The sequence below is a fragment of the Pipistrellus kuhlii genome, unplaced genomic scaffold (assembly GCF_014108245.1).
Source record: "Pipistrellus kuhlii isolate mPipKuh1 unplaced genomic scaffold, mPipKuh1.p scaffold_m20_p_17, whole genome shotgun sequence".
Lineage (NCBI taxonomy): Eukaryota > Metazoa > Chordata > Mammalia > Chiroptera > Vespertilionidae > Pipistrellus > Pipistrellus kuhlii.
In genome coordinates, this window is record NW_023425482.1 from 27,359,509 (window position 1) to 27,387,397 (window position 27,889).

General features: G+C 52.3%; 1 protein-coding gene across 3 annotated transcripts; it reads left to right on the forward strand.

Annotated features, from left to right (window-relative positions):
• Nucleotides 1–8,874: 8,874 nt before the first annotated feature.
• Nucleotides 8,875–27,367, forward strand: CES1 (carboxylesterase 1). Of its 3 annotated transcripts, XM_036440612.2 has the most exons (15): nt 8,933–9,002; nt 11,094–11,298; nt 13,251–13,395; nt 14,456–14,589; nt 15,825–15,978; nt 17,561–17,671; nt 18,904–19,008; nt 21,567–21,605; nt 23,128–23,268; nt 24,680–24,745; nt 24,891–24,899; nt 25,067–25,214; nt 26,422–26,553; nt 26,692–26,764; nt 27,037–27,367. In XM_036440612.2, exons 1-15 carry the CDS (start codon nt 8,951–8,953, stop codon nt 27,218–27,220), a joined length of 1,698 nt encoding a protein of 565 aa, XP_036296505.1. In that variant the 5' UTR covers nt 8,933–8,950; the 3' UTR covers nt 27,221–27,367. The 3 variants fall into 3 exon arrangements, with proteins under 3 accessions (XP_036296504.1, XP_036296505.1, XP_036296506.1); XM_036440611.2 differs by lacking the exon at nt 24,891–24,899 and having other exon boundaries at nt 8,875–9,002; nt 24,680–24,760; XM_036440613.2 differs by lacking the exons at nt 21,567–21,605; nt 24,891–24,899 and having other exon boundaries at nt 24,680–24,760.
• Nucleotides 27,368–27,889: the final 522 nt, after the last annotated feature.

Here is a 27,889-nt window from a genome sequence, read left to right on the forward strand (position 1 = left end):
TCATTGATGTTTCTAACTCTATCCATCTCCCTTCCTCTCTGTAAAAATCAATTATATATATATATATATATATATATATATATATATATATATATATATATTTAAAAACCCTTAGGGAGTCAGCAGCAGGGCAAACCCAGGCCCAGAGTCTTGTCTCGCCTCTCTCAGGACTTGGCCCCTGGCTGCTGGGTTGTCTCCACTTTAGGTGACTGTGGGAGCGGTGGATTCGTGATGCTCCCGCCACTTTATGGCTCTGGAGAGAAGGGCTGAGCCACAGGCAAGCAAACTGGAACTTCTGTTGCTTCTGCAGCTGTGGAAGGCTGATTTCTACATTGACATTTCAGGGAACTAACAGCTAGAAAACACCACTTTTTAAAATACTATCCTATTAAGTGGCCCATTTTTAAACACCCATTTTTAAAATACTATCCTATTAAGTGGCATCCCGAATATTATTTCTATACTGCTCACAACCCCTGGGTCCTCAGATATGGTTGTAATCTTGGTAGGTGCCTTGCAAGACAGAGCATCTGTCCTTGCTTGTTCCCATCCACGTGCAATCAGATGTACCCCTGAATTAAAGTTGAGATATAAATGTCACCACATCCTGATTTCTTCTTTTAATTCAGGGTTTCTATCAGGGTGTAATTAGGAGACTGAGTTGGAGGGCTTTCCCAGAATTCCAGTGCCCGGGGCCACGCCCCAGGTCATCTGAAGCAGGATCTTCTTGGCTGGCTCCTGGAAATCCATATTTTCCGTTTTGAGGCATTCAATGCACCTCCCTGATCAAGATCTGAGTACTGTGGCTCCGTGGTTGAGCGTTGACCTATGAACCAGGAGGTCATAGTTCGATTCCCCCATCACGGCCCATGCCCGGGTTGTGGGCTCAATTCCCAGTAGGAGGCAGCTGACCAATGACTCTCTCTCATCCTTGATGTTTCTCTCTCTCTCTCTCTTTCCTCCACTCTGAAACCAATAAAAATATGTTTCAAAGTATATTTTTAAAAGAACTGTTGAGGATTAATATTGTGTCGCATGCATTTTCCAAGTTGTTGGAGGATCTTTATAAAAAAAAAACAAAAAAAAAAAACACACCAGCATGCACATCTGTCTATATCACTGTCTCTTTAGCTGCTAGCCGCTTCCTGGGCGTTTGTGGGCATCCTTTGATGAACAACTTTGAGAATGAGTGCTTTTAGTTAAACTTCTTTCTGGCATCTGGATTTACAGGAGATGCCCGGGGTCAAAGGCCATGCCCTTTTAAAATTATCCTTATGCTCTACAAATTCACTTCCCAAAAGGGAAGTCATATTCTTGGGAAACACATGCATTTCACAGTCACCTCTGCTTTCTCATCATAGAGAAAAATCAATTATTTCATTGCTTTCTAATTAAACATGTAGGTTTTTACAGAAAACCCTTTTCTTCCCCTCCCAAGCAATCTTGGATCTGAATCACTAAATCAAACCCTAACAAAAAAACCGCAGAAACAAACCAGATGCTTTTGCCTGTGAATTTCCTAATGGCCAAAAGAGGGCAGCATCACAAAAGGGGGGGGAAAAGGCTTCCCTCCCAGGCTTCTAGGTGGTTGTGATGGGATGGAGAGTGGAGAATCTGGAAGGAAAAGAACAAGTCAAAACAGTTCAATGGCAAGCTACCACCATGTATCCTCGTCCCTTCCCCCGTAGCGTCTGGAAGGTGAGACGGTGCTCTCTGACCTGGGAAGTCTGACTGAAGGAACTCCCAGGAGAGCAGAGGTTGGGCCGGCCTTGGTTTTCTTTCCTCCTGTTCATAGTCCCCATCAAGCCTAGACACCTCCTCCTCTCCCCTGTGGCGCCCTGTGTCTCCCTCAGGGCACTTTGGACTCTGGACCTTCCTGCCCAACCCCAAAGCCCAGCTCCCCTCCCTCTCAGCCCCTGGCCCTGCCTGCAGGTCAAGGTTTTCTCCTGGGCAAAGGGTGGGAGGCGAGCTCACCCATGCGCCCAGGACGCTGCCCTGCCTGGCGCTGCCCCGGACAGCACATACACAAGACAGACCTCCTTCCCACAGCGAGCTGGAGCCATTTGGCGCACACAGTCTTGTGTTCTGCTAAGAGTTTACGTTAAGAGTTTATTTTTATTCCTGGGAAGGAAGGGCATTTGTCACGATACAAAGCAATGTGTTGGCAAAGAGACTTGTTCTCCATGGACGGGTCAGAGTCCAAGTTGGGCCTTTAAGGTTGGACAGGATAGAGGCCAGCAAGGAGTGGTGGAAACAGCCATGGATGTTCAGTGGTGGCCGGGGGGGGGGGGGGGAGGGTTTGGAGTCCAGGGGGCAGCCCTGTGTTTGGCAAGGTGGCTGGAGGATACCTTGGAGGCCTAGAGGGGTAGCTTTTAACCTTGACCTGCAGGAAACAGACTTCTTTCTTTTTTGGGGGGTGGGGTGGGATGATCGATAAAACGTGAATTCATCTACCCAGCTAGCTGTCCATCCATCTACCTATTATCTATCTATCTAATCTATCTGGGCCCTTTTCCATAATTACACTTGAAGCCCTGTATACCTCCTGGAATTTTCCTGTATAAGACCCAATGCATTCAATATCTGCTTTAGGTAAGTTTAACTAGGATTTCTGTGAGTACATAACACTAGAGTCCTGGCCAGAATAATTGCACAGTTGACTATTTGCATTCTATTTCTATTTCTAATACTTACATAGTCTTTGGTACAGTTTCTGTAACAGTCTTGTCTCCTCTGTTAGATAGTATGTTCTGAAGGCCTGGAACACATTTTTAATGGAATATAATATACATGTAGGAAATGACATAGAGTATAAAAGGATATGAAGATTAATATGTAAATTAGTGTAACAATATTATATCTTATGCTAGAGGCCTGGTGCATGAATTCATGCACCAGTGGGGTCCCTCAGGCTGGCCTGTGGGATCAGGCTGAAACTGGCTCTCTGACATCCCTTGAGGAGTCCCAGATTGAGAGAGGCTGTAGGCCAAGCTGAAGGACCCCACCAATGCAGGATCGGGACTGAGGAGGGATGTGGTAGGTTGGTCAGCTGGACCGTGTGTGGACTCCAGGCATGTCCCGCCCATCTCGTTCAGTCCCAATCAGCTAGACCCCCTTTACTTTCCATGACAGAGTGTCTGCCCCCTGGTGTTCAGTGTACATCATAGTGGTTGAGCGGCTTTGGCATATAATTAGCATATTACACTTGGAATGGATGACCGGACACATAGTATATTAGGCTTTTATTATATAGGACTAGAGGCCTGTTGCAGGAAGATTCCTACAAGAATAAGGCTTCCTTGGGCCTATTCCCATCTTCAGTCTTTGTTCTGTGCCTGGTTATGCAAATTAACCACCATCTTGTTTGGTTAATTTGCATACTTGCTCCTGATTGGCTGGTGGATGTGGCTTGTGGGTGCTGTGGAGATGCGGTCCATTTGCATGTTTCTCTTTTATTAGATAAGACTAGTTTAGTAATATATAATGTAGTATATATGTTCTCTATATATTATATATGGTGCCCTGATGAATTGCCACTGACTGGTCATGCTGTGTACCCAGCCCCTAGAACAAGGCACAGGAGATGGTCAGCATCCCAGCATCTGGAACTCAGGTCCAGGCCCTGCCCCATCCCGTCTGTCCAAGATGGTCACCTCCATCCTGACTTCTAGCAGCGTGCTGTCATCATCCGGGTGCTGTGCTTCATATAAACAGAACCGCACACTCCTGCATCTGGCTTCCTTCTCTCCACATCAGGTGGGTAACACTCTCCGTATGTGGCTGCAGGTTTTCCATCATTGCTGCGGACCCATTATGTGTGTGAATATGCCATAAATTACCCCTTCTACTCTTGGTGGGCACTTGAATAGTTTCCAGTTTCCCGGTATTCTGAATAGACTATTATAAACATTCTAGAACTTGTCAGCGAATGACAATCTGCATGCCTTTCTTTTGGATCTTTACCTGCCACTGGCTTTTCTGGATCCCAGGCAGTCGCCTATGGCAACTATATGCAACACACCCAAAGTTTCCTCAGATGGTTACACAAATGTGCCCTCCTTACCAGCAGGCTAAGAGATTTCTGGCCGCCCTGTGTTGTTGATAATATTTTGCTCTTTTCTGAGGACTACTACACGATTATTCCTATTAATGGCTGTATATTTCCTTGCTTGGTTTGGTTAGGCATCACAAGTTACTTGATAGGAAGAGAAGGCACGGGAGATCAGTTAGCAATACAAGGGCAGGACCAGGCATTGGGGTCACTGTTTCTGCAGCCATTTCTTGAGCTTCAGCACACTGCCTCCTTTTGACCCTCAGATTTCTGGACAGAAATCATATTATGTTGCCGCTGCCAGATCTCTGTTGTAATCAGGTGATTGGGTTCCCTGGGTTCAGTTCAGTTCCAGGGCTGGCAGAGACTGAGCCCCCGTGGGAACGCTGCCCCGGGGGTGGGCCTCGGGGCAGAGCCCTGCCCTCCCCAGGTGCACACATGGGGGGTATCTGCACCCCCACTTCCAGAGACTTATCCATTTTGAATCCCTTTGTCCGGGGCTGCCTCCCCCATGTGTGTCAACTTTCGCTTTCTCTGCTCAACAAACAGCGGCCATTGCTCCGGCCCCTTCTAGCTTCATCCTGCTGTTGCCTCCGTCCGCTCGGCCATTCTGTTGGTACATGGCGGCTCATGTCTTTCAAGACTTTAGTTCGTGTCCTTTAAGAAGAATTTGGGGATGGAGTGGAAATGAATGCAAGTGCTCGATCCTTCTTTATTAGAAAGTAGAGAACTTCTTTAAATGCACATTTAAAAACAGTGTTCTGTGTGTTCCTATGTTCTTTCCCTTTCCATTGATTTTACGAGGTGACACTGTTTAACAAAATGATATAGGTGCACAATCCTACAACATATCATCTGTACCCTGTATCGTGCCCTCCCCTCCCCGTGTGGGATGGGTTTTAACGGACGGCGAGCAGTTCCTGCCACCAATAGTACCCATTCAACCATGGACTTCGGTATCAGGGGTTTTGTTTTCTAGTACACGGCAAAATCAATACAGAACAGTTACATAAAGGCGTTAAGGTGTGTTCACACGCGGTCTTAAATAACCTTGCGTAACTCCGGGAATCAACGTACTCCACTTTGCTGAACACTGAGCTTTTGTCATTCCTTTGCTTTCCATGACAAGAGCCTGATTGTATAATAGACTCGGCCCCTGCTTGCTAGCACGGCTCTCTAGACCTTTCCTTCAGCCTTTTTAAGAATAAGAAGAGGAGAAAGAGTCCATCAGAAAGAGGCCCAGAAAAATGAAGATTGAGCTATATTCTGGAAAGGGCTCAACAAACTCAAATTGTTATCTGAGCGAATACAGTCACCTCACACTAAGAAGCGTGTTGTGTGTTTTCGAGGATTGCCAGAGTGTGCCCCGAACTGTCCCCGCCTCCCCTGGTGGTCCTGGGCACTGAGAGATGACAAGATTTGGAGGAGCAGAAAGGAAACATGTGAAACTATGAGGTAAGGGCGGCAAAGCCACATCGTGGGGATCAGCAATCCGTAACCTCTGACCCATGCCCCAAATCCAGCCCAGCACCTTCTTTGTACAAATATGGTTTTATTGAAACACAGCCGTGCCCACCACCCTGGGGGTGCCTGAGCGGCTGTTGTTACCACAGAAGAGTTGAGCAGTTGCCACAGAGACCCTATGACCCCAAAAGTCTAAAATGCCTATTAGCTGACTCCTTACCGGGAATGTTTGCCGACCTCCTGGTAGGTCCCGAGTGACCCTCTGGAGACCAGCACCCCAGTGAACAAGCAAGAAACCAACCTCTGAGGTTCTGGGACTCTCGCACCGTCATTTGCCCTCATTTCACAACACATGCTTACTCAGCAGGAGCTAAACTAGGAGGCCCCAGAGCCTGCCTGCTGGCGGTGGCCCATCTGTGTGCCACCTGGGATGACCATCTAGGCCCACGGGGGGATGGGGAGGAAGGGACGGGTGCAGCTCTGCTGTCCAGGCCCCACCCCCAGGCTGAAATGTCCCACACTTGCTCTGTCCCGGTAGGTCCTAGGGTCCGGTTGACCCCTGGGGGTCACCACCTAATTACAACGCCACCTCAAGGTCATGGAGACTGGAGAATATAATGTGACTTGTGCCCCATGATCTGAGTGTCAACAAGGAGAGGTTCCCTGAGGCCCAATGAATTGGCTAGTGATGGTGACCCCGTGATCAAGCCGGGGCCTGGTGCCCTGTTCCATGGTCGTGATGGTGGACAAGTGTCCCTGACTGATGTTACTGACCACCCCCCATCCACTTTTCCCATCGGGTGGCTTCTTTCTGGGTCTGCACTTTTGTAAACCAATTAGCGGTGTTATCACTTGGATGTCCATATTCTCTTTTTATGTTTGCCGTCATTTTACTTTTTTTAAATGCAGTGACCATCTTCCATGCTCACCTTTATTTGTGGCACCTCTTCCACTTCCAGGTCTTCCACTTACGGCCATGCTGTGACATTTTCTCTTTTTTTATTATTCATATATTTTATTGATCTTGTACAGAGAGAAAGAGAGAGTTAGAAACATCGATGGGAGAGAAACATCGATCAGCTGCCTCCCGTACACCCCCTACTAGGGATGTGCCCGCATTCAATGCCCTTGACTGGAATCGAACCTGGGACCCTTTAGTCTGCAGGCCGACGCTCTATCCACTGAGCCAAACTGGTGAGGGCTGTAACATTTTCTTGTTGAATGAGTGTGTTTACAGTAAAAGACACTGAAGAGAAATTGCTAGTAACAGTATAGATGGTGTGCTGGCGTGGCAGGAAACGGGATGTTAATCTGAAAATAACGGAGGTTCCGGAAACATTGCATGTGTTCTAGGCTCCACTGGAACATGTCACAGAGTTCTCGATTCACAGGATTTGGGTTTGGGGTGGATGGCACATGAGCCACCCACTGCCTCTCTTTCTCCAGAGAGGAACCCCCAGTGTCACCCAGTACCCCCCCACCCCCACTCCTGGTCTGCCTGTGCAGTGTTCTCTGCCACAAAGCCTATGCTGATCAATGCCAGTATTAATGGGCAAAGCCAAGTGAGGGCACAGTAGTACATGGGCTCACACTTGTCCAGTGCTTGCTTGAGCACATGCTTGCCATACACCTGTTGAGTAAATTGATGGAGATGGAGAAGTTGGGGGGCTAATTAGGAGTCCCTAGCGGTGTCTTCTCTCCTAAGACTTGTCCAGCTGCTTAGGAGTGAAGGCCATTTCCTAGCATTGTACTCTCCAGATAATCCATCTCCACATGGGAAGCTCCATGTTCCCAGCCACCTCCCACAGGCACATGAAACACTGCCTCTCTCTCTCTCTCTCTCTCTTTTTTTTCTTCATTTTTTAAATTAAGGTATTATATGTGTACATATTTTACCATTGCCCCCCTACCCCACTCCCATACATGCCCTCACCCCCAGAGTTTTATATCCATTGGTTATGCTTATATGCATGCACACAAGTCTTTTGGTTGATCTACCTCCCCCACCTCTCCCTAACCTTCCCGCTGTAATTTGACCTTCTGTTTGATGCGTTACTGTCTCTGTATCTATCTTTTTGTTCAGCAACACTGCCTGTCTTTCACGTGAGTCGAGCTGAGCTCTGGCTTCGGACGCCAGCCGCACCCATCCCTTCTGCAGTGACTGTGAGCCAGGCAGGAGCGGGCCAGGCCTGCAGGTGGCTGCCTCTGCAGAATGGGGTGGTGTCCCCGGTGTGGCTGAGTAGGGGGACCAGAGGAATAATTCACCCTGGGGCTCTGTAGTTTGCCGATACAGCACCTACAGTCTTCAGAGGCTAGCAGCCAGAGGCCCTGTGTGTGTGTGTGTGTGTGTGTGTGTGTGTGTGGTGTGTGTGAGAGAGAGAGAGAGAGAGAGAGAGAGAGAGAGAGAGAGAGAGAGAGAGAGAGAGAGAGAGAGAATGTGAGAGAATGGGAGTGTCCAGGGGAGAGACTCTTATGTAACAAGTTGTTGAACAACTCAGGTAACCCGAGAGCTGTGTCCAGGCTGTTTAGGCGAAAGAGGTCATCTCTGGATGGGCGTGGCCTAGAGGCCCTGGCAGCGCCCAGAGCGTGGTGTGTGTGTGTGTCAGCATGTGTATCTGTGTGTGTGTATGTGCACACGTGTGTGTGTGTGTGTGTGAGTGTGTGGGGTAGATTACAAATAACCTCTCTGCAAGGACAGCCCAGTGTGTAGAGATATAGGTGCTCTTTGGCCGGGTGCGCTCCATGACCTGTGTATTTCCCCCGATAAAAGATAGGAACCTCACCCCAGGGCAATCCTTTTTTTTTCTTCTTTTTAATTTCTTTTCATCCTCACCTAAGGGTATCTTTCTATTGATATTTAAAGAGAGTGGAAGAGAGAGGGAGAGAAATATCTACGAGAGAGAAACACAATGATTGGCTGCCCCCTAACTCCAAGCCCGACCGGAGGTAACTGAGGAACGTGCCCTTGACCAGAGTTGAACCCGGCACCCTTCAGCCCGCAGGCTGGCGCTCTATCCACTGAGCCAAACTGGCTAGGGCCAGGACTATCTTCATAGAAGCAGTAACAAAGTCGCTCACAGAGTTTGCAGCCTGCTCCGAGGCCCCAGACCACCGCGTCCCCCTGGCCACAGCCTTGGGAAGCTCGCTGATGCGAAGGTTGGAGTGTCCAAGGGAAGGGACTCTTATGTAACAAGTTGTTGGACAACTCAGGTAACCCGAGAGCTGTGTCCAGGCTGTTTAGGTGAAAGGTCACCTCTGGATGGGCGTGGCCTAGAGGCCCTGGCGGCGCCCAGAGCGAGCCTTTGGGAGACCGGGCGGGCGCTGTGGTGCTGCTTCCTGATTAGGGCGGTCCTGGGGCGGGAGCTGAGGGGCAGGCTGCACAGCTGCACAGCTGAGGTGGAGGCGCTGGCACCCCAGAGCTGCTGTCCTCCCACCATGTGGTTCTTCACTCTGCTCCTGGGCTCCCTGGCCGCTTTCACAGCTTGGGGTGAGTCCTTGTGAAATGCAAATAGCGGGGGCAGGGGGCACATTTGGAAGTCCGCGATTGGGGCCAGGTGGGGGAGCTGCGTGCGGGGCAAGCCTGTGACAGGTGCGGTTCCCAAACAGCGTGATGGGAGCGTCATCTGGAGTCTGCAGGAGACCGGGGCGGGGTGGGGGGGTGGGGGGGAGGAACCGTGGAGACCGGCAGGTGCACGGACCACCGCGATCCTCATGCCTGTGGCGAGGACCCTCCGGAGCTTGTTTATGCCCCTGCTTATTGGTCCATATATGGCCACATCGTGGAGAGTGAGCGGTGTCGCAGCTCATTAACATCGCCTCCAAGGGCTCCTGTGTCCTCGGGCAGGGTGCCTCCGCTAAAGTGGGTGCTAAAGTGGGTGCTAATGTACACCTCCCTGTGGGGGGTGGATAGAGGGCGGGGGTGGGGGTGGGAGGATGAGATGGGTTATTTCTCTCTCCTGAGGATGAGATGGGTTATTTCTTTGGGGACGGAGGAAGTGTCACGGGAGACTCCTTACATAAAGGGGTTGTTTCAGAGTGTCCTGTTTTAGCGGGAACTGCTGGGAGGGCCAGCAGATGAGGAGCCACTTCTCTGAGAAAATAGGTTGTTCCTCCCGGTTTCCGAGAGGAGGGAGGGGTCCCACCGCCATGATGGCCGCAGGGTGAAGCAGCCGGTACCTCCAGAGACGCAGGGAGGAGGGGAAGAAGGCACAAGTCCTGATGGTGGTTGCAGGACAGGACAAACTGTGCACATAGGCAATGCCAATGGCGGTTGGCAGGTTGGCAGGTTGGCAGGGATCGGGCCCTGGAGTGATAAGGGCAGGGAGATAGTGGCTGGGGTGTGAGAGCTCGAGAAAGAAGCTGCTGAGGGCTGGGGCGCAGGGGGACAGACTCCAGCGTGCCAGAAGGGCAGTTGGATGACTATCTCTAGGAACTGGTTCCCCTCTAAGGGGGCACGGGCAGTCCCTCCAGAGTCAGCCATGGCTGGGATGCCAGCTGATGGATCAGAACAGAAAATAAAAGACACGGTGAGGATCTGTTCTATGGGATCACTTTGCTTTCCTGGGTCTGGAGCTAAAACACAACCGAGGCCAAGATATTGTGTTCCGAAAACTCTGTCTAAATAGTCCATTGAGCCCCACTGGAGCGGCTCAGTCGGTTGAGTGTTGTCCTGTGCACTGCGAGGTTGCAGGTTTGCTACCCAGTCAGGGCACATACCTGGGTTGTGGGGTCAGTCCAAGGTCAGGGTGTGTACAGGAGGCAGCCAATGGATATTTCTCACATTGATGTTTCCGTTTTCCTCCCTCCCTTCCTTTCTCCAATGAGGATTAAAAACATTGAATCCACAGTCATTTAAACCAGGACCTCGTTCATAAGACCACTGGATGCTGACCAGTAGTCCTGAGGGCTACATCAAGCATGTCAAACTCGAGGCCCACTGGTCACGAGTTTGACATGCTTGGGCTACGTGATTAAGCAAGGGAGAAGGAAGTTAAATGAGTCAAAGTGCTGGATAAGGCCAATTAGAATCAAAGAAAAAAAAAAAAAAAAAAAGAATAAAGGCCAGCCCTAGCCAGTTTGGCTCAGTGGATAGAGCGTTGGCCTATGGATGGAAGGATCCTGGGGTTCAGGCTTCTGAGAAGAGGGGCTGCCTGTGGCTCCCCTTTCCGTCCTGCAGCTCAGCACCAGCGCCTCAATGGGAAATTGTTTCTGGAGGCTGCTGAGCCTGGAAACCATACGTCTTGTCCGCGCCCAGCAGCTCTCCTTGCATGGATGTTTTACTTGGTTCCTCCAGTCCCCACGGGCTCCCTAGGACCCTGTGAGCTAGGAAGGCCGGTTCACCTCCCTCCTCTCTGACATGAGAAGAAATGGAGGGGGGGGAGCAATGTTAAAATTTGTACACAGATAATAATTTAATAAAAAAATGTTTAAAAAAAAAAGAAGAAGAAGAAGAAACGGAGGCCTAAGAGTTGGGGGATGGGAGGGGGGACCTTTCAGGGTCACCTGGGGCCAGACCCACCTGGAGTCCAGTTCCGACCTTTCACGGCGGGGTGTCCTCGTTTCCTCTCCACGCCCACAGGGCACCCGCCTTCGCCCCCGGTGGTGGGCACCGCGCAGGGCCGGGTCCGGGGGAAGTACGTCAGCCTGGAAGGATTCGCTCAGCCCGTGGCCGTCTTCCTGGGCGTCCCCTTTGCCAGGCCGCCGCTCGGACCCCTGCGGTTCGCTCCTCCGCAGCCTGCAGAACCATGGACCTACGTGAAGGACACCACCTCCTACCCGCCGATGTGAGTGTTGGCACCTTTTAGCGGAGCGTTTGCCTCAATGGGATGCGGGAAAGCGCGGAGGCACGCCTCGGAGTGCCTTCTCTGCTGTTCTGGGTCCTTAAGAAACGGCAGGTCCTGAAAAACATTCCAGAGACAGAGAAACAACAATCAGACTATCCAACCTCAGAGGGAAGGCAGGGGAGGGTGGGGGTAAGGGGGAGAGATCAACCAAAGGATTTGCATGCATGCATGTAAGCCTAACCAATGGACATAGACACCAGGGGGGTGAGGGCATGAGTGGGGGTAATGGGGAATGAGGACACATATAACACCTTAATCAATAAAGAAATTAAAAAAAAAACATACATATTCCAGCCCAACCGGCGTGGCTTGGTGGTTGAGCATCCACCTATGAACCAGGAAATCACGGTTTGATTCCCGGTCAGGGCACATGCCTGAGATGCGGGCTCCGTCCCCAGTGTGCGGTGTGCAGGAGGCAGCTGGTCAATGATTCTCTCTCATCATTGATGTTTCTCTCTCTCTCTCCCTCTTTCCTCCTGTCTGAAATCAATAAAAATATATTTATAAACAACAACAAATTCGAGAACTCCCACAGCATGCTAGAACCCTTTATCCATCAAGTATTTATTGAGCACCTACTGTGTGCCAGGCATGGTCTAGGTTCCTGGGCTCCATTAGTGAAGGAAACAGATATTCCTACCTTCGTGGAGCGTGTGTTCCAGCCGGGAGAGAGAGATAATGAACAATATGCAAATTAATATATACATTATGTAAAATGTTAGAAGTAGAGGCCCAGTACATGAAATTCCGTGCACTGAGGTTTCTCCGCCCAGCCTGCCCCCTCTCACAGTCCAGGATCCCTCAGAGGTTGTCCTACTGATGATTTAGCCACAGTCTGGCCTCCCTCTGCGGGAGGCGACCGGGCCCGTCACCCTGCTGCTGCTGCTGCTGCTGCTGCCGCCGCCGCCACTGCCGGCCTCCAGCCCTCCGTGGTCCTCGCAGCCACTGGGGCTTTGTTCAGAGGACGGCGGGAAGACTTCCGGTCTATCCGGTCTGATTAGCATATTACCCTTTTATTCGTATAGGTAGGATATCAAGTGCTGACTTGGACTTTGCTATATTTAGAGAGTGGAGTGAGCCACAGGGTGTGTGCGTGGGAGTGCTTTGGGGTGTGGACCTGGCAAGGTCTCAGCTCCCAGGTGTGTCTCGTTACCTGGTCCCAAGGAGTGATCGATGCCTGACTCACTGCGAGGGCTCGCCGGCTGCTCACAATCTGTTATTGGGGCAGGCGGCAGCGCTCGCCTGGGACGGATGGGCTGGTGATAAGACTCTTAGCATGTCTGGGCTGCGAGACTCTTCCGGAAACCACTCCCTCACTCAGACCTGGCAGATGGGGGCCCGGAGCAGGGAAGGGGTTCTCTCAAGGTCACCTTAGAAACTAGGGGCTGTGGCAGTTCTCCTGACGTCGAACCTACAAGTAGTTCACCCCTGACCTGTCACGGGCTCCACACGTCTGCTGCCATTGGAGTGAGTGGGAGTCTCCTGTGGACCAGGACTGGGTTACCTGGTGGAGGCACACGCCCTCCCCCACATCCCCTCTCCCCCGTCCCCTCCTCCCCCTCGCACGCTCCATGGGGGCCCAGCACAGAGCCCGGCTGTGCAAGGCGTGCGGGACGACCCTCTCCCAGGTGGGCAGCCTCCTGCCCTTGACCCGGTGCATCCGAAATTGCCAGGATGAGGAGAGGAGCCAGGCCTTCTCGCTATCCATGGTCCTGGGAGGTTCCCCGGGCCCCCGCCCAGGTCTGCCCCTCATGGCTTCCTACCCGCTCAACATCTTCTCTCTCTTCTCTCTGGGAAGAGCAGCTCTGCACCGGCACGGAGCTCCCAGGCCACGGCTCTGTGCGCGGCTCCAGCTGAACCTGAGTATCTCTCTCCTCCCCCCTCCCCCCAAGGTGCTCCCAAGATGCCGTGACAGGCCAGGTGCTCTCGGAGCTCATTACCAACAGAAAGGAGAACATTCCCCTCAAGTTCTCCGAAGACTGCCTCTACCTGAACATCTACACGCCCGCGGACTTGAGGAGGGAGAGCAAGCTGCCGGTAAGGGGTGCGTTCCATGTTGGGGGGATCGTCTGGTGTGGACCGGGGAGCGGGAAGGCAGTGGCAGGGTGTGGGCCTGGCAAGTTCTCGGTTCCCATGGGTATCTAGTTCTTCCCGCCTTCTCTCATGCGAACAGAGTGACAGGCGTGACAATGGCTAGTGGCAAAGTCAGGAATCTGGTTCCCAGAGAAGCTGAGGCATGCTTTCCCTGTCAAGTTAAAGCTTGACAGGACCTCCCTGAGAAGGCCACACCCCACAGATAAGCCGGGGAAGGCGGGGCCACCCAGTTGGGTTGAAGGATTGGGCAAGGGTTTTCTGGGGGGGGAAAATTGAGCCAATGGGTGGTCTTTGTCAGCCGATGCTCTGACCGGTGTCCCAGCGTGGCACAGAGGTGTGGAGGCAGAGCCAGGGCAGTCCAGGAAGCAGTGTCCTTTGTCCTTTGTTCTTGAGCTAATTTCCCTTCCTCATTGTCTTTGGCTGGGGCCATGTCCCGGGGAGCCAACCTTTCCTCCATATGCAGAGGCCCAGAGACAGGCAGCTAGAAGGTGGGGGTGGGTCTGCTGGGGGCGGTCCCTGGGGTGCAAAGGGCGGGATGTGAGGAGGAGATACCATGGGGGGCATGGATGCTTCTCGAGATAGTCTTTCACACACGAGAGGAACTTAATTTGCCGCACGAGAGGTGACTCATGATGCTGACATCCGAGGACTGCCCTGGCAGAGCGTGCTGAGCGGGGTGAGGGGCCCAGGCAGGAGGAGGATGGGAGTGTTTGGCAGAAGACAACCCCCTTGTCCTTGGCCGCTCCCATGATGCTGTGTTCGGCATGAAGAGCCTTGGAAGCAGGCAGCACTGGGGCTGGAGAGACAGGCAGGGCGGCCAGGTGCATGGGTGGGGGAGGCCTGGCCCCAGCTGGGGGGTGGGGAGGAGACTGATTGCCTGCCCCACCTTTGCTGGGGGCTGAGAACAGTCTCCTTGAGTCCTGACCGACCAGACAACCCTTGGAGGTCCTTCCCAGCTCCGCTTCCTACCTGTCACCTGTGTGGCTGCTTCCTCCCTGTCCAGGTGATGGTGTGGATCCATGGAGGCGGTCTGCTGGGGGGCGGGGCATCCACCTATGACGGGCTGGCCCTCTCTGCCCATGAAAACGTGGTGGTGGTGACCATTCAGTACCGCCTGGGCCTCTGGGGGTTCTTCAGGTAAGACATTGGACTCCTCCCCGCACGTTGGCCCTTGAAGGGAGAGTGGTAGGACCCAGCTCTGGTCGTGTCATGTCAGTTGCCTAGGAAGGCATCCAGATCCCTTCAGGATTGGGCTCCACACACCGTCTCATTTCCCAACCACACCGGTCCACTTGCTTCTGAGCTTTTGCGTGTGCTGTTCCCTCTGCCTGGAATGCCTGTTCTGCTTGACCCACTCCTATGCATCCCGTAAGGCCCAATGCAAGTGTGCCCTCCTCTGAAATGTGCACCTCCCTCTGACCTGTGCTGCCACAGCACACCTCTGGATGACAGCAGCACAGCTGTTAGAGCAGCAGGTTCAACTCCTCACCTCTCACGGGGAAGGAAGGAAGGGCAGGCCTGGGCGGAGTCTCCATGGAGACAGGAACCAGGTTCCCTTAGGACAGAGTCACTGGTAGATTTTCTCAGTGCACCGGCCCCAGGACCTTGGATCCTGCAATGGCTGATGGACAGGCTGGAGGTGGGGTGGACACTCACTGGAAAGACCTGTAGGACTGGAGGAGGATTAGAGAAGAGTCATGTCCTAGGATGCATTGCCTTCATTGAGACTCTTCATCTCTTTCACCCCCTGGCCTGTCTCTCTGCTCCCCGTTACATTAGAACTGCTCCATCACCTCTCCATGCCTTCTCTCCTTCCAGTCTCTCCTCTCCCCACACCAGTCGGGTTTCTCCTCAGACCACGCCACTGGACTGGTCTGATGGAGGTCCAGTGACCCATCAGCTCTGGGCCCGACCTTGGCAGCATACACCCATGACCCCTCACACCGCTTTGAGATGCCTCCTTCTCTGGGCTGCATGGTCTACATATTCACACTTGTTCACTGGACCCCGGGGCTTTGCACGTGCTCTCTCTGTCACCTAGAATTCCGTTCTTTGGATATTTGCCAGGTTCTTGTGCTCATTCATTCAGTTCTCTACTCCAATGAGGCTGCCCCAGAGCGGCCTTTTCTCGACATCTAATCTGAAATGAGACCCCACTGCCCACCCCTACCTTTTCCCTGACCCTGTTTTATTTGCCCCGAGAGTGTTTTTGCTAACTGGTGCTCTATTCGTATATGTACCTGTTTATTTGTTGACAATCTGTAGCGTGAGCTCCGGGTAGTTAGAGATTTTGCCTGTTTGGCTTCGGGCTCTTAGAACGGTGTTTGGCACATGGCGCATGCTCAGTAAGTCTGTTGTTCTCTTACCCACAGCACAGGCGATGAGCACTGCCCGGGGAACTGGGGCCACTTGGACCAGGTGGCCGCGCTGCGCTGGGTCCAGGAGAACATTGCCAGCTTCGGAGGGGACCCAGGCTCGGTGACCATCTTCGGAGAGTCGGCGGGAGGGGAAAGTGTCTCTGTTCTTGTAAGTGTTCCCGACCCCGATGTGGCTGCGGAGGGATCCCTGGGAGACCCGTGACCTTTCTTAACGAGGCCTGGGTCCAAGGCTGGCCCTGCTCGGCACAGAAGCAGATGGTGGGAAGCTAATGGCCCAACTCTCCCCGGGAGCTGAGGGCTCAGCTAGCATCCTGGGGGCAGCGTGACCGCCAGCCCCAGCCTGCAACATTCCTAACCTGGTGGAGTCCCTAATCACGTCTCCATTGGGACTCCTCCCACTCCTCTTGGGGAGCAGGGGTGGGTATAAATGATGAAGAAGAGGAGGCAACTGGGAGAGTTGGGCCGAGTGTCACTGTGGGGCCTAAAGCCAGATCTACATACGTGTCAGGAGGACATGAGTGCTCACCAGGAACAGGTGGTCTTGTGGTTTGTCCACGCCCACGAAGGAGGGCTGCAGTCTCTGTGGACGAGGGAGGGAGCTGGGCTGGGGGAAGCTAGTGAGGGGGGAGGGGAATGGAGTTGCGTAGGCGTGGGGATGGGACAGGGGACACGGGACACAGACACGCCTGGGAGCCTGGAGTGGGAGATGGGGCTGGAGAGGACACGGAGAGGACACGGATGAGAAGGCGCTGGGAGCTGCCTCACAGCTGAGCAGAGGATCAGCGCTGCTATTTCAAAACATGTTTGATTTCATAGTTACATACTCAGAAGGAGAAGTACAGATAAGCCCAAAGAAGAAAAGGAAGTCACCTACAATCTTATTACCCAGGGATCATCACCACTGACATGTTGACACTTATTTTTCTAGTCTTTTTTTTTTTTAATGACTCACCCCATCATCTATCTATCTATCTATCTATCTACCCTGTTTCCCCCAAAATAAGACAATGTCTTATATTAATTTTTTCTTCCAAAGTTACACTAGGTCTTATTTTCAGGGGATGTCTTATCTTTCCATGCGCTAGATCTTATTTTCGGAGGATGTCTTATTTTTGGGGAAACACGGTATATACCTACCTACCTATCTATCTATATACCATTTATCTATGATTTTTTTAAAAATAAACTTCTTTAACATTACAATCTAGCATAAATATTTTCCTGACCATGAAGTACTCTCCCATAATTTTATTGTTATAGTATCCCATGGTAAGAATTAGAAAGTAGCTCATTGACCCAATGCCATCATGTTGGAGCCTTGGGTCCCTTCCTGCTCTCCCCATTCTCAGCAGCGGGGCACCCCCAGACATCATCATGTGCCCCCGGGACCACTTTTCTTAGGGTGAGTTCTTAGGAATGGAAATGTAGACTAGGAACTCTGTCTTCAAAGTGTTACCAGGAACCGCCAAGCTGCCTTTCAGATAATTTTGATGGTTATAGTCAGCGCTTGCCACACACCTCCTGCTGTGCCCCTCGCTCTGTGTCCCTGGCTTCCTCCAGCTGAGGTTTTCTTACAGAAACGGGGCCTCAGGGTCAGCCTGGGGACCAGGCCAGGCGAGGCCCGGTTATGTCCACTGAGCCCCGGGGGATGGGCCAGGATGGAGGTAGGGAAGTTCTTGGGGACCCCTCCCCGTGAGCCTCAACTCTCTTCATCTCCGCTCCCCTCCCAGGTGCTATCTCCGCTGGCCAAGAACCTCTTCCACCGGGCCATCTCTGAGAGCGGTGTGTCCCTCATGGCTTGTCTGGTCAAGGAGCGGAAAGACGTCAAGGCCACGGCTCAGGTAGGTCTCACACTGGGCAGCCCTCCCCCCTCTGCTCTGCGCCCCAAGAGTCCTCAGGGGCGTCCGTTGCCATGGGGTTCAGCTGGCATGCACACATCATCACAGAAGAATGGCTGAGTGGAGGAGCAGGGAGACGCCTCACCCTCCCTCCCAGTTTTGCTGCTGAGCAAACTGGGCCAGAGAGCATATGCCCCTTGCCAAGATCCTCAAGGCATCAGGGCAGCAGGTGGGGGGGGGGGGGGGAAGGCGTGTGCGCGTAACCTCAGGCTCCTGACTGGCTTGCCAGCACCATCACGGTCCGTGAACCACGCTCCCCAGAGGGTGCCATGCTGGGCTGCAGTGCCGAGCGTGGGGAGTGGACTGTCATCATGTCTCATTTCTCTGAAGGCCTGAGTCCTGGGGACCCCTCCCCTTTGCCACCTACGGGCCTTGAGTGGTTTCTCCCCGAGGGGCCTTGTGACTACAGTGGGTTCCTTGAGAATTTATTCCTGAATTCATTTGTTCACTCAACAAATAATTTATTTTTATATTTTAAAAAATATATATTTTATTGATTTTTTACAGAGTAGAAGGGATAGGGACAGAGAGCTAGAAACATCGATGAGAGAGAAACATTGGCCAGCTGCCTCCTACCCACAACCACGGTACATGCCCTTCCTTCACCGGAATCAAACTTGGGACCTTCCAGTCCACAGGCCAACGCTCTATCCACTGAGCCAAACCGGTTTCGGCTCAACAAATAATTTTTTTAATATGCATATTTTTATTGATTTGAGATGAAGAGAAAGAGAGAGAGAGAGACATCCATGATGAGAGAATCATTGATCAGCTACCTTCTGCAGGCCCCTCACCGGGGATGGAGACTGCAACCCAGGCATGTGCCCTGACTGGGAATCAAACTGTGACCTCCTGGTTCATAGGTCAACTCTCAACCACTGAGCCATCTGGGTGCCATGCCCTAAAGCCCACTGCAGGCTGCCCCTCTTCAGACATCCAGCTGTGAGGTCCTTTGGCCCATTTTAAGAGAGAGAAGGAAACTGAGACAGAAGCTGTGTAATTGGCATGACTGAGGCCCAGGACTCACACTTGCTGGTCTGGAGAAATGTCTGCCCCCGCCTCCCCACCCTCCGCCTCCCACTTACCCTTCAGAAGTTGAGGTTGGGCTAGAACTTCTGCTGGTTGACGGGAGGGACACGGCTCTTGAATGCTGCTGTCCCCTGTGGTCTCTGCAGCAAGTCGCTACCGTCGCCGGCTGTAAAACCACCACCTCGGCGGCCATGGTGCACTGCCTGCGCCAGAAGTCGGAAGACGAGCTCCTGGAGTTGATGCTGAAGATGGTAGGTGCCTCCCTTCTCCTGCCACACAGGGTCCCCCCGCCAGGTGAACTTGGCCCAGGCTTTATCATCTCAGCTGCCCCCTTGTCCCAGAAACTCTGCCTGGGACAGGGTCTCCCCTCTCAGGAGTAATGGCACCCCTCAACCTAAAGAGGGGATTTCTTTTCTTCTCTTTTATTAGGAAATATCTGAAATGTTAGCAAAGTCAAAAACTAACATAATGATCAATAGTGTAATAATCCTCCAGCTCGGTCAAGAATGGGGCCATTCTTGTTTCCAGAGATAATTTTTTGAAAGAAATTAGACACTATTTAGTCCTAGAGACAACTACCATCCTGAATATGAGGAGGGGGATATCAAGAACAAAAATTTCAGAAAGGTTTTCAAAATGTTTCTTGGTTAATTTGGGAATCATCAGTTATAACCCAGTGGTGGCCCAATTTTCTATATTTTCTGACACCCTGCCTCAGGTGTGATCCTAGGCTAACCATCCATCCATTCATCATCTTATTATCTATTTATCCCTCCACAAATATATCCAATTCATCAGTATCCTTTTCTCATCCTAATATCAATCTATTCATAACTTACATTTATTATCAATCACTCATGCATCACCCAACCACCATATATCTTTACTTCACCATCCATCCCTCTAAAACCAATGATCCATTTATCATGTATATACTATTTATCACCCATTTATCCACTCAACCATCCAATGTACCCTTACTCCATGTTATTGACCAAATCCATCCATCCATCAGTTCATCTATTCATCTGTCCATCCATCCATCCATCCACCAGTGTGGTGGGAGGGACTACAGAGAAGATTATAGTCAGCAGGGATAACTCACAGAGAAGGTGACATTTGCGGATTGAAGGGTGGTCATTACAGGGAAGCTACAGTGGAACAGACACCCAGAGAAAACAGTGTCTTGAGCCAATGGAAACTCTTCCCTTTTTTTCGGTGAAGGGGTGAATAAGAGCCCAAAAGTAACCCGAGTCCCTGGACTTGCTGTTTGGACCCTGTGGGCTTCCAGAGACATTCCTGGGCCCCCAGGGCAGGCTTTTCACACGGAACTCGGCTCTGTGTCCGTGGGTTGAACCCAGGGTGGCCTTAGGGCTTGGTTCCCCATTTCTCAGACTCAAAAAAGGTGACCAGTGTTTTGAAAGAATTAACACACAGTTGTTTTCTGGGGCCTGGAAAGAGACACATTTATTCCACATGGCACAAGAGGATCCAGCTTGTAATGTGCTAAGGGGAGGACTGGTAACTTGGGGAAAACTCAGAGAACCAAAGTTACCCTTCTAAGATTTTCTGGGATCATGTGGCAGTCTTCCCATGTTTATCCACTCTCCCAAAACACATACACACACACACACACACACACACACACACACACACACACGCTATCAATACCTTGCCTGTAGAACTATCTCCACTAATAAAAGAGAAACATGCTAATTGACCATACCTTTGCAAGACCCACCAGCCAATCAGGAGTGGGTATGCAAATTAACCCTAACAAAGATGTTAGGGTTAATTTGCATATGCAGATGCCAAGCAGCTGGGAACAGGGCAGGATGCTTGTGTTGTTGCCATGGCAGAAAGGCAGCTCCAGCCAGAGCAAAGGTAGTGTTGGCAGCCAGGGGAAGAAAGGCCCATTCTTGCACAAATTTTCGTGTATCTAGCCTCTAGTACAACCCATAATGAAGGGACCCCGCTGGTTAGTTTCTACCTACTAGTCAGACCTGTTTAGCTACAGTATAGTGTCACAACCAGCACAGTAGTGGCAAGACTACACAGAGAGAAGCATGGGGTGGGGTGAGTTTCATTGAGATTATATGAGTGAGGACTTTTCAGGTTCAAGATGGGAAAACTCTCTGCAAAGTGTCTTGAGCAGAAAAAGGAATGTGTTGTAATAGAATCTTTAGATGACTGAAAAGGTCAGGAGTAGATGGCTTCGGGCCTGGCTGGACCCAGACACACATGGATTCTTTAGACTCTGTCTCTACCCCTCAACGTTTGCCTCTCAGCGTTGATTTACTCTCAGGCAGGTTTGTTCCCTGGGGAGGTTCAAGGCCACAACAGCACTCTAGTCTGGACATATATCCGATCTGCTTAGAAACCCCCTTTCCCGTTAATTCTAACAAGAGTTTTGGGGTAAACTCTATTGGCCTGACATGGGCATGGTGCCAGTCCATGAGCCAGTCTCTGTGGTCAGGAAGATGGAGCGGGTCTTATAATATAATATATGTCTGGACTCATGGAATGAGGATGAGGGAGGCCCCCTTAAAAAACTGGGGCGTTGTTGCCTGGGGAACAAGAAGGGGAAATGGATGGAGGGCAGGGCAGGCACACACAACAGACATCCTCTCCAGAGTCCCCCTCCCCTACCCAGAGCTAGACCCTGAGCTCATGCCCAGGGGAGCCAAAGGCCTGCCCACTTCCTCTTAGCCAGTTGGGGTGGCACCCGGAGGGAGAAGTGGATACCTTTGGCGGGCAGCTTTCCCCTGGGAAGCCTCCTCACCCACACCCTCTGCCTTTGTTTCCACAGAATTTTTTCACTCTTGATTTACATGGAGACCCCAAAGAGGTAAGGACCTATGGTTTCTGGATGACACGTTTCAACTCCGATTAACAATGAATGAGAGACTTCTCCCTATGGATGCATAGTCACTCCTTGTGTTAATATACAGCTGAGCCCCAGAGAGGGGCAGTGACTTGCCTGGGGAACACAGCCAGGAGGACCAGCTGTCCGACCAGAACCTGTTCCTCTGACTCCCAGTCCAATGCTCTTAGTCACTAACTTTGTGTCTCCTGGGCCCAGTCAACACCCATTCTTCCTTTCCTTCCTTCTTCCTTCCTTTCTTTTCCTCTTCCTTTCTTTCTATTTTTTTTTTGTAGTTTTAAAATATGATTTCAAAGAGGAAGGGAGAGGAGAGTAAGAGAGAGATAGAAGCATCAATGATAAGAGAGAATCATTGATCAGCTGCCTCCTGCACATCCCACACTGGGCAGTGAGCCTGCAACTTGGGCACCTGCCCTGACTGGGAATCCAACCGTGACCTCCTGGTTCATAGGTTGATGCTCAACCACTGAGCCAGGCTGACCTGGCACTACACCCTTTCTTGTTTTCATTTCCTGCTCCCAAAAATGCCCCAGGAGTCTCGGGAGCCTTCGTGGAGGGGCCCAGATCTCCTGCGAAGCTGCAGGACTGATTAGCCACTATGTGCAGAGTCATCAGGAAGGGAGCCAGGAACCTCAGTCCTGAGGACACCACCTTCCTCCCAGCCACGCAGGAAACTCCTACATCGCCCTCCCCCTTCCTCCTCTCCTCCCACCTCCCAGGGGGCCACCAGGCTCTGATGCCATTACCTCTGCAACGTGTCCCAATCCTGCCCCCTCGGTTTTCTCTCTGAGGGCAATAGCACTTACCCTAGAAAGTGTCTTGGGGATTGAATGAAATGCATTCAGTCATTCAGCAAAGATTTCATTAGCACTGAGTACTATGTGCCAGGACCCATGTTTTGAGCCTGTGGTGGGGGTGGAGAGGAGGGGATGGGATAGATCAGAGACACAGGCCAAGAAAGCAGTCACACCCCTGCCCTCAAGGAGTGAGGAGAGAGTACACCAAACAAAGAAAATATGGAGTATGTTTGATGATGGCTAGCGTTACAGAGAAAAAGAAACTGGGAACCGGAGATGGAGTTTGCTGGTGGTTTGAGTGTACATAGTGGGATTTGGGAGCCGTGGCTCAGGGTCCACTAACTCGGAGTCCACAGTGACTTTACAGAGCGTAGCCACCGTGAATAATGAGAATAGACTGTCATGAGAGAGATGCATGATAGATATACGTAAACTTCAAGCTGAAATTTTTATACAAAATACAAATATAAGCATAATATTTTTACATATTTCAATTTGAGGGAGATTCCTCCCATCCCCCCTATCACCTGTTGGGGTCACAGACTTAGCTGCTTTGTTAGGACTTGAGCTCTGTACCACTGCTCACAGGCACACAGGTGTGTGGTGCTGGCCGTGCTCAGATGAGCTGAGAGAAGGATGGGGATGTGACCAGGGAGGGCAGCATGGACCTTGTTCTGTCCTCTTCCCAGAGTCATCCCTTCCTGACCTCTGTGGTTGATGGAGTGCTGCTGCCCAAGATGCCGGAGAAGCTTCTGGCTGAAAAGCAGTTAAACTCCGTTCCGTACATCATCGGAATCAACCAGCACGAGTTCGGCTGGATCATTCCAATGGTGAGTCTGCATGGGCCTCTTAGACTCACCTGCGTGCCCTGGCCCTCAGCCTCCCATATCTGGTCGCAGGATCTCTTCCTTCTCCAGACCCAGTTCTGGGTCCAGGGCAGCTGTTTCCTCTGTACGAGTTGAGATTTCCATGGAAACCTTCTCTGGGATGGCCCAACGGACAGCTGGGTGGTGAAACCCTGGGGCCCCATTCTCCCAAACTCTGACTGTTTCCAGTCTAAGGACCTTGGAATGTCAGGGCTGGTAGAATTATTGTGCATATGGGGAAACCGAGGCCTGGGAAGGGGAGGAGCTCAGGAGTAAGGCCTGGGGCCCTGCAGCCTCTCCCCTTGGGCTCAGTACTTCCCAGTTTCTCCATAAATCCCCAGGCATTGTTCTTAGTCATCCAATTAGAAGGAGTCAGAGGAGCTTTCTTCCTCTTGTGGTAAAATTGACTTCTAAATGTTAGGAAGGGCTTTCCCTTCTGTCGAAGGGAAAAATAAAGCCTGATACCAGTGGAAGCAGCAGGAACAGGTTTCATTCAGTTATATTATTGCAGCAGGGGTAAGATCCAGTGTGAACTCCACTCAAACCCTGAAGGGCAAGGCTGGAGCCATGTAAAGGCTGCCATGCAGGGGGATGGGGTGGCCATGAGACCAGGCCCCCTGGATTTGTGAAGTGGCACTTCTCTGGAGGAGAAGCACACCTCTCCTATGTGTATGTCAGCAGGCAGGGGTGCCAGTTGAAGCAAGATGCCCACTGAAGTTAGGTTCCAAGAGAGAGTGAGCAGAGTTATCCCCTGCGAGTCTGTGTTTTAGAGGAACAGCTCCCAGGTCCTTGAGTGACAGCGTGGGTGATAGATGTTCAGCTCTAAGGGCAGAGACAGGCTTTGGCTGGATCAAACAGTGCCTTCTCCTGGCAGCACAGGGCCTTCTCAGGGGGGCTGGGATCAGTGTTAGAGTTTGGCCAAGGCTCTTAGTGCGGGGATTTGGATAGGATGGCAATGTGCAGAGCTGTTGTGCGCTTCTCACTTGAGCCTGGTCTCGAGGGTTACACCGAAGGACCGAAGCCATCATGACAGGGTGGGGCTTCCTCAGTCATCGTAGATGCCCGGGGTATTTGTGCGGTCAGTGTCGTCCCCCAAAGCTCTGTCCTTCAACACTAGCTTGCATTCTATGGCAGAGGTCTGAGTTGGAGTCGCTTAACGTTTGCTTCATCTTCTTCTCGCTCCTTGGGTTTCTGGATGTAAGGCCCTTTCATTCATCGATTTTACCCAACTCATCAGAGACCATCAAGACATGACAAGACCATCAAGACCATCAAGACATGCCTCACAGCCTGCGTTGGTCTGGTTGTTTGGTCAGTTTGGTACTTCCCATTGATTCCCAAATGAGTCACGACTGCCAACCCATTGTTTCAACAGATGATGGGTTACCCGATCACTGAAGACAAGCTGGACCAGAAGTCGGCCACGTCACTCTTGTGGAAGTCCTTCCCCCTCGTTGTAAGGGTCTAGGGAATTCCTGGGGCGGGCTGAGACCCAAGGAGGGACAGGGGATTGCCCCAGGTCACTGGGCAACTAAATGGCAGAATGAAGACAGAGGCCAGAGGGCTTTCTTCCCATGTTTGGCCTTTCCCACACTGCCACTGGGGGGAGAGGAAGGTTGCCCAGGACTTGAGAGCATCACTGTGGATACTGCAGGGGGGGGGGGGGGAGGCGCGGTTTGCACAGCCTTGCTCACTGGCAGGAGAAGCCATGCCACTCGACCAGGGTGGTGGTCACTTTCCTTTCACTCTTGGTCCATTTCAGAACATCCCTGAGGCGCTGGTTCCCACCGTCATTGAGAAGTATTTAGGAGGGACCGACGACCCTGTCAAAAACAAAGACCAGTTCTTGGAGTTGATAGCAGATGTGGTATTTGGTGTCCCAGCTGTGACCTTGGCCCGTGGCCACAGAGGTGAGTCCCAGAGATTGGACAGGAAGGGACACCAACCCCACCCACTTCGCTGTCTGTCTGTCCTGCCCACCCCTCAGCATAGATATATCTGTGCAACCAGCTGAGGGCCAGGCCTCCGAGGCTGGTTCCCTGTGGCCTGGGGTGGGGGTACTGCCCTGTTTTGGTTTCTGCTCGACGCAGACTCTGAGGAAAGGATCCAAATGCAACTAGTTTGTTTGGAGGGGATCCGAGGGGCACCAGGAGAGGAGTGGAGAAGTGGCGTGGGAAGGAGAGGAAGCCAGGCTGGCTGCACGGCCAAGCCCATGTGCACTGTGGGCACCTGGAGCCGGTGCTCGGGGGCCCAGCAGAAGACATGTCTCAGGGTCATCCTGAGCGACGAGGGAGCTGGGGTACTTAGCTCCCAACTGCATGAGTCATTGGTTAAAGGCTCTTCCCAAGGGGGTGGCTCATTCCCTAGGGCTCCTGCCTGCTGTACTTACTAGCAGAGTGGTATCTGCTGGCTGAAGACCTCAGGCAAAGAGCTCCAGATGCTGGAGGTGAAGCCGGGCTGGCGTGCCCAGAAGTAGGGTACGGTGAGGCACCAACAGCATCTGCCTCAGGGGCTCCTCACCAGGAGAGGTGGGATCTGTGGGGCTAGATGGCTGACCTTGGAAGATGTGTCTGGGAAGATTCCCAAGGTCAGAGCCAGTGGAGCTGGGGGAGGAGTGGAACCAAGCATAGGATCGGGAGGGTGGCCTGGGACTAACAAAGCCCAAAGAGGGGGGATGAGCAGAGGCAGGTGGCCTGGAGAATGTCCACGTCTGTGGTTAGCTCTCGTCCATCCCTGTGTGCGTGGCGTCTACCGTGGGGCCTTCTGGCACTGACCCAGGGCAGTGTGGGTGGGGTGTGAGGTCAGCGACAGGTGAACTCACCTGGAGAGGAAGTGTTCCTTCTGGTTTTTCCTTTTCTAGGAGTCCCCCTTCCCCCAGTCTGCAGGCCAAGACCCTTTTCAGAATCCCAGTTCTCTGTTATGCTGATAACACACGCGTGGGACACTGTCCAGCACACCGCTGGCACCCGCATGGCCAGCTGCTATTCATCTTATTGTCTCATGCTCAGGGCCCAGGTGCGCCACTAACTTCCTGAGAGCTCAGGGCCCCCGGAGGCCTTGACACCACCCAGGCATGGGACGGGTAAAATGAACCGCGTGTCAACCCTGTCTTCTCAGATGCCGGCGCCCCCACCTACATGTATGAGTTTCGGTACCGCCCAAGCTTCTCGCCAGACAAGAGGCCCAAGACGGTGGTAGGAGACCATGGGGACGAGATCTTCTCAGTCTTCGGGGCTCCGTTTTTAAAAGGTGATGGCCCTCGGAGGTCTGGAGGGGGGCGGGGGGTTCTCAGATTCTGGATTTCCAACAAGCACTCCAGTGGCGTGGCTGCTGCCGGCCCACGGCCACACGTGGAGTAGCCAAGCCTTTTCCTCTTCTTCCCTCCAGACGGCGCCTCGGAAGAGGAGACCAAACTCAGCAAGATGGTGATGAGATTCTGGGCCAACTTCGCTCGGAATGGGTGAGCGGCCGGAGCAGGGCTGGGGAGGGGCAGGGCGTATGTGTCGGGAGGGGAGCTTCTGACGCGGAGGCTCAAGCTGCTGGCCCTGAGACTTCTGACATGGGGCTCTCACGGGGACAGGCTTCCCAGGAGGTGGGGAGGCCCCTGTCTCTGGGAGTCTTTGGGGGGAGCTGAAGCTGGGGATCCCTGCACCTCGCTGGGAGTTGTGGGGAACACACAGTAGCTTTGGGGCTTTTCTATTTGATTGTTTTGTGTGTTTTTTCTGTTCCCAGGAACCCCAATGGGGAGGGGCTGCCGCACTGGCCTGCGTATGACCAGCAGGAAGGGTACCTGCAGATCGGTGCCACCACCCGGGCGGCCCAGAAGCTGAAAGATGAGGAGGTGGCGTTCTTCACCAAGCTCCTTGCCGAGGACACAGCCAGGAAGTCACCCCAAGCGGAGCACATGGAGCTGTGAAGGATCTGGGGGAACTTAGGGGACATTCCACAGGGGGTGTTTCTGGCTGGAAAGGTACCTTATTCCCGGCGGGGTGGGCAGAGACCAAGGAGGGGGAGCCTCTACACCTGTAGCCTTCATTTTGGAAAGAATGTTCCTTAGGTGACCACATCAGTGTCTGTGTCTTGGGTTGGAGACTGCCCATCCTCTTGGCGGATGGTTGGGGTAGTCACACTGTCACTCAGGAGGGCTTCTCTGCTCTGCTCCATGAAGAACGCCCTCGGGCAGAGTGTTACAGTGCCTGTGTGTGTGTGTGTGTGTGTGTGTGAGTGTATGTGTATGTGAGTGTATGAGTGTGTGTGTGTGTGTATATGAGTGTGAGTGAGTGTATGTGTGTATGTGAGTGTGAGTGTATGAGTGTGTGTATGTATGTGAGAGAATGTGTGTGACTGTGTGTGTGTGTGTGAGTGTGTAAGTGTATGAGTGTGTGTGTGTAAGTGTATGAGTATGTGTGTGTAAGTGTATGAGTGTGTGTGGGGGGGTGGGGGGGGCAGTGAGCATAGAGGGGACATGAGCCAAGCATTGGCAGTGTCTCCTACCGAATTCAAGCTAGAAGAGCAGCCAGGTGGCCCCTTGACCACCTCACACATGGACACGGGAGCCCAGAGAGGGCAGGAAGCAGGCTCCCAG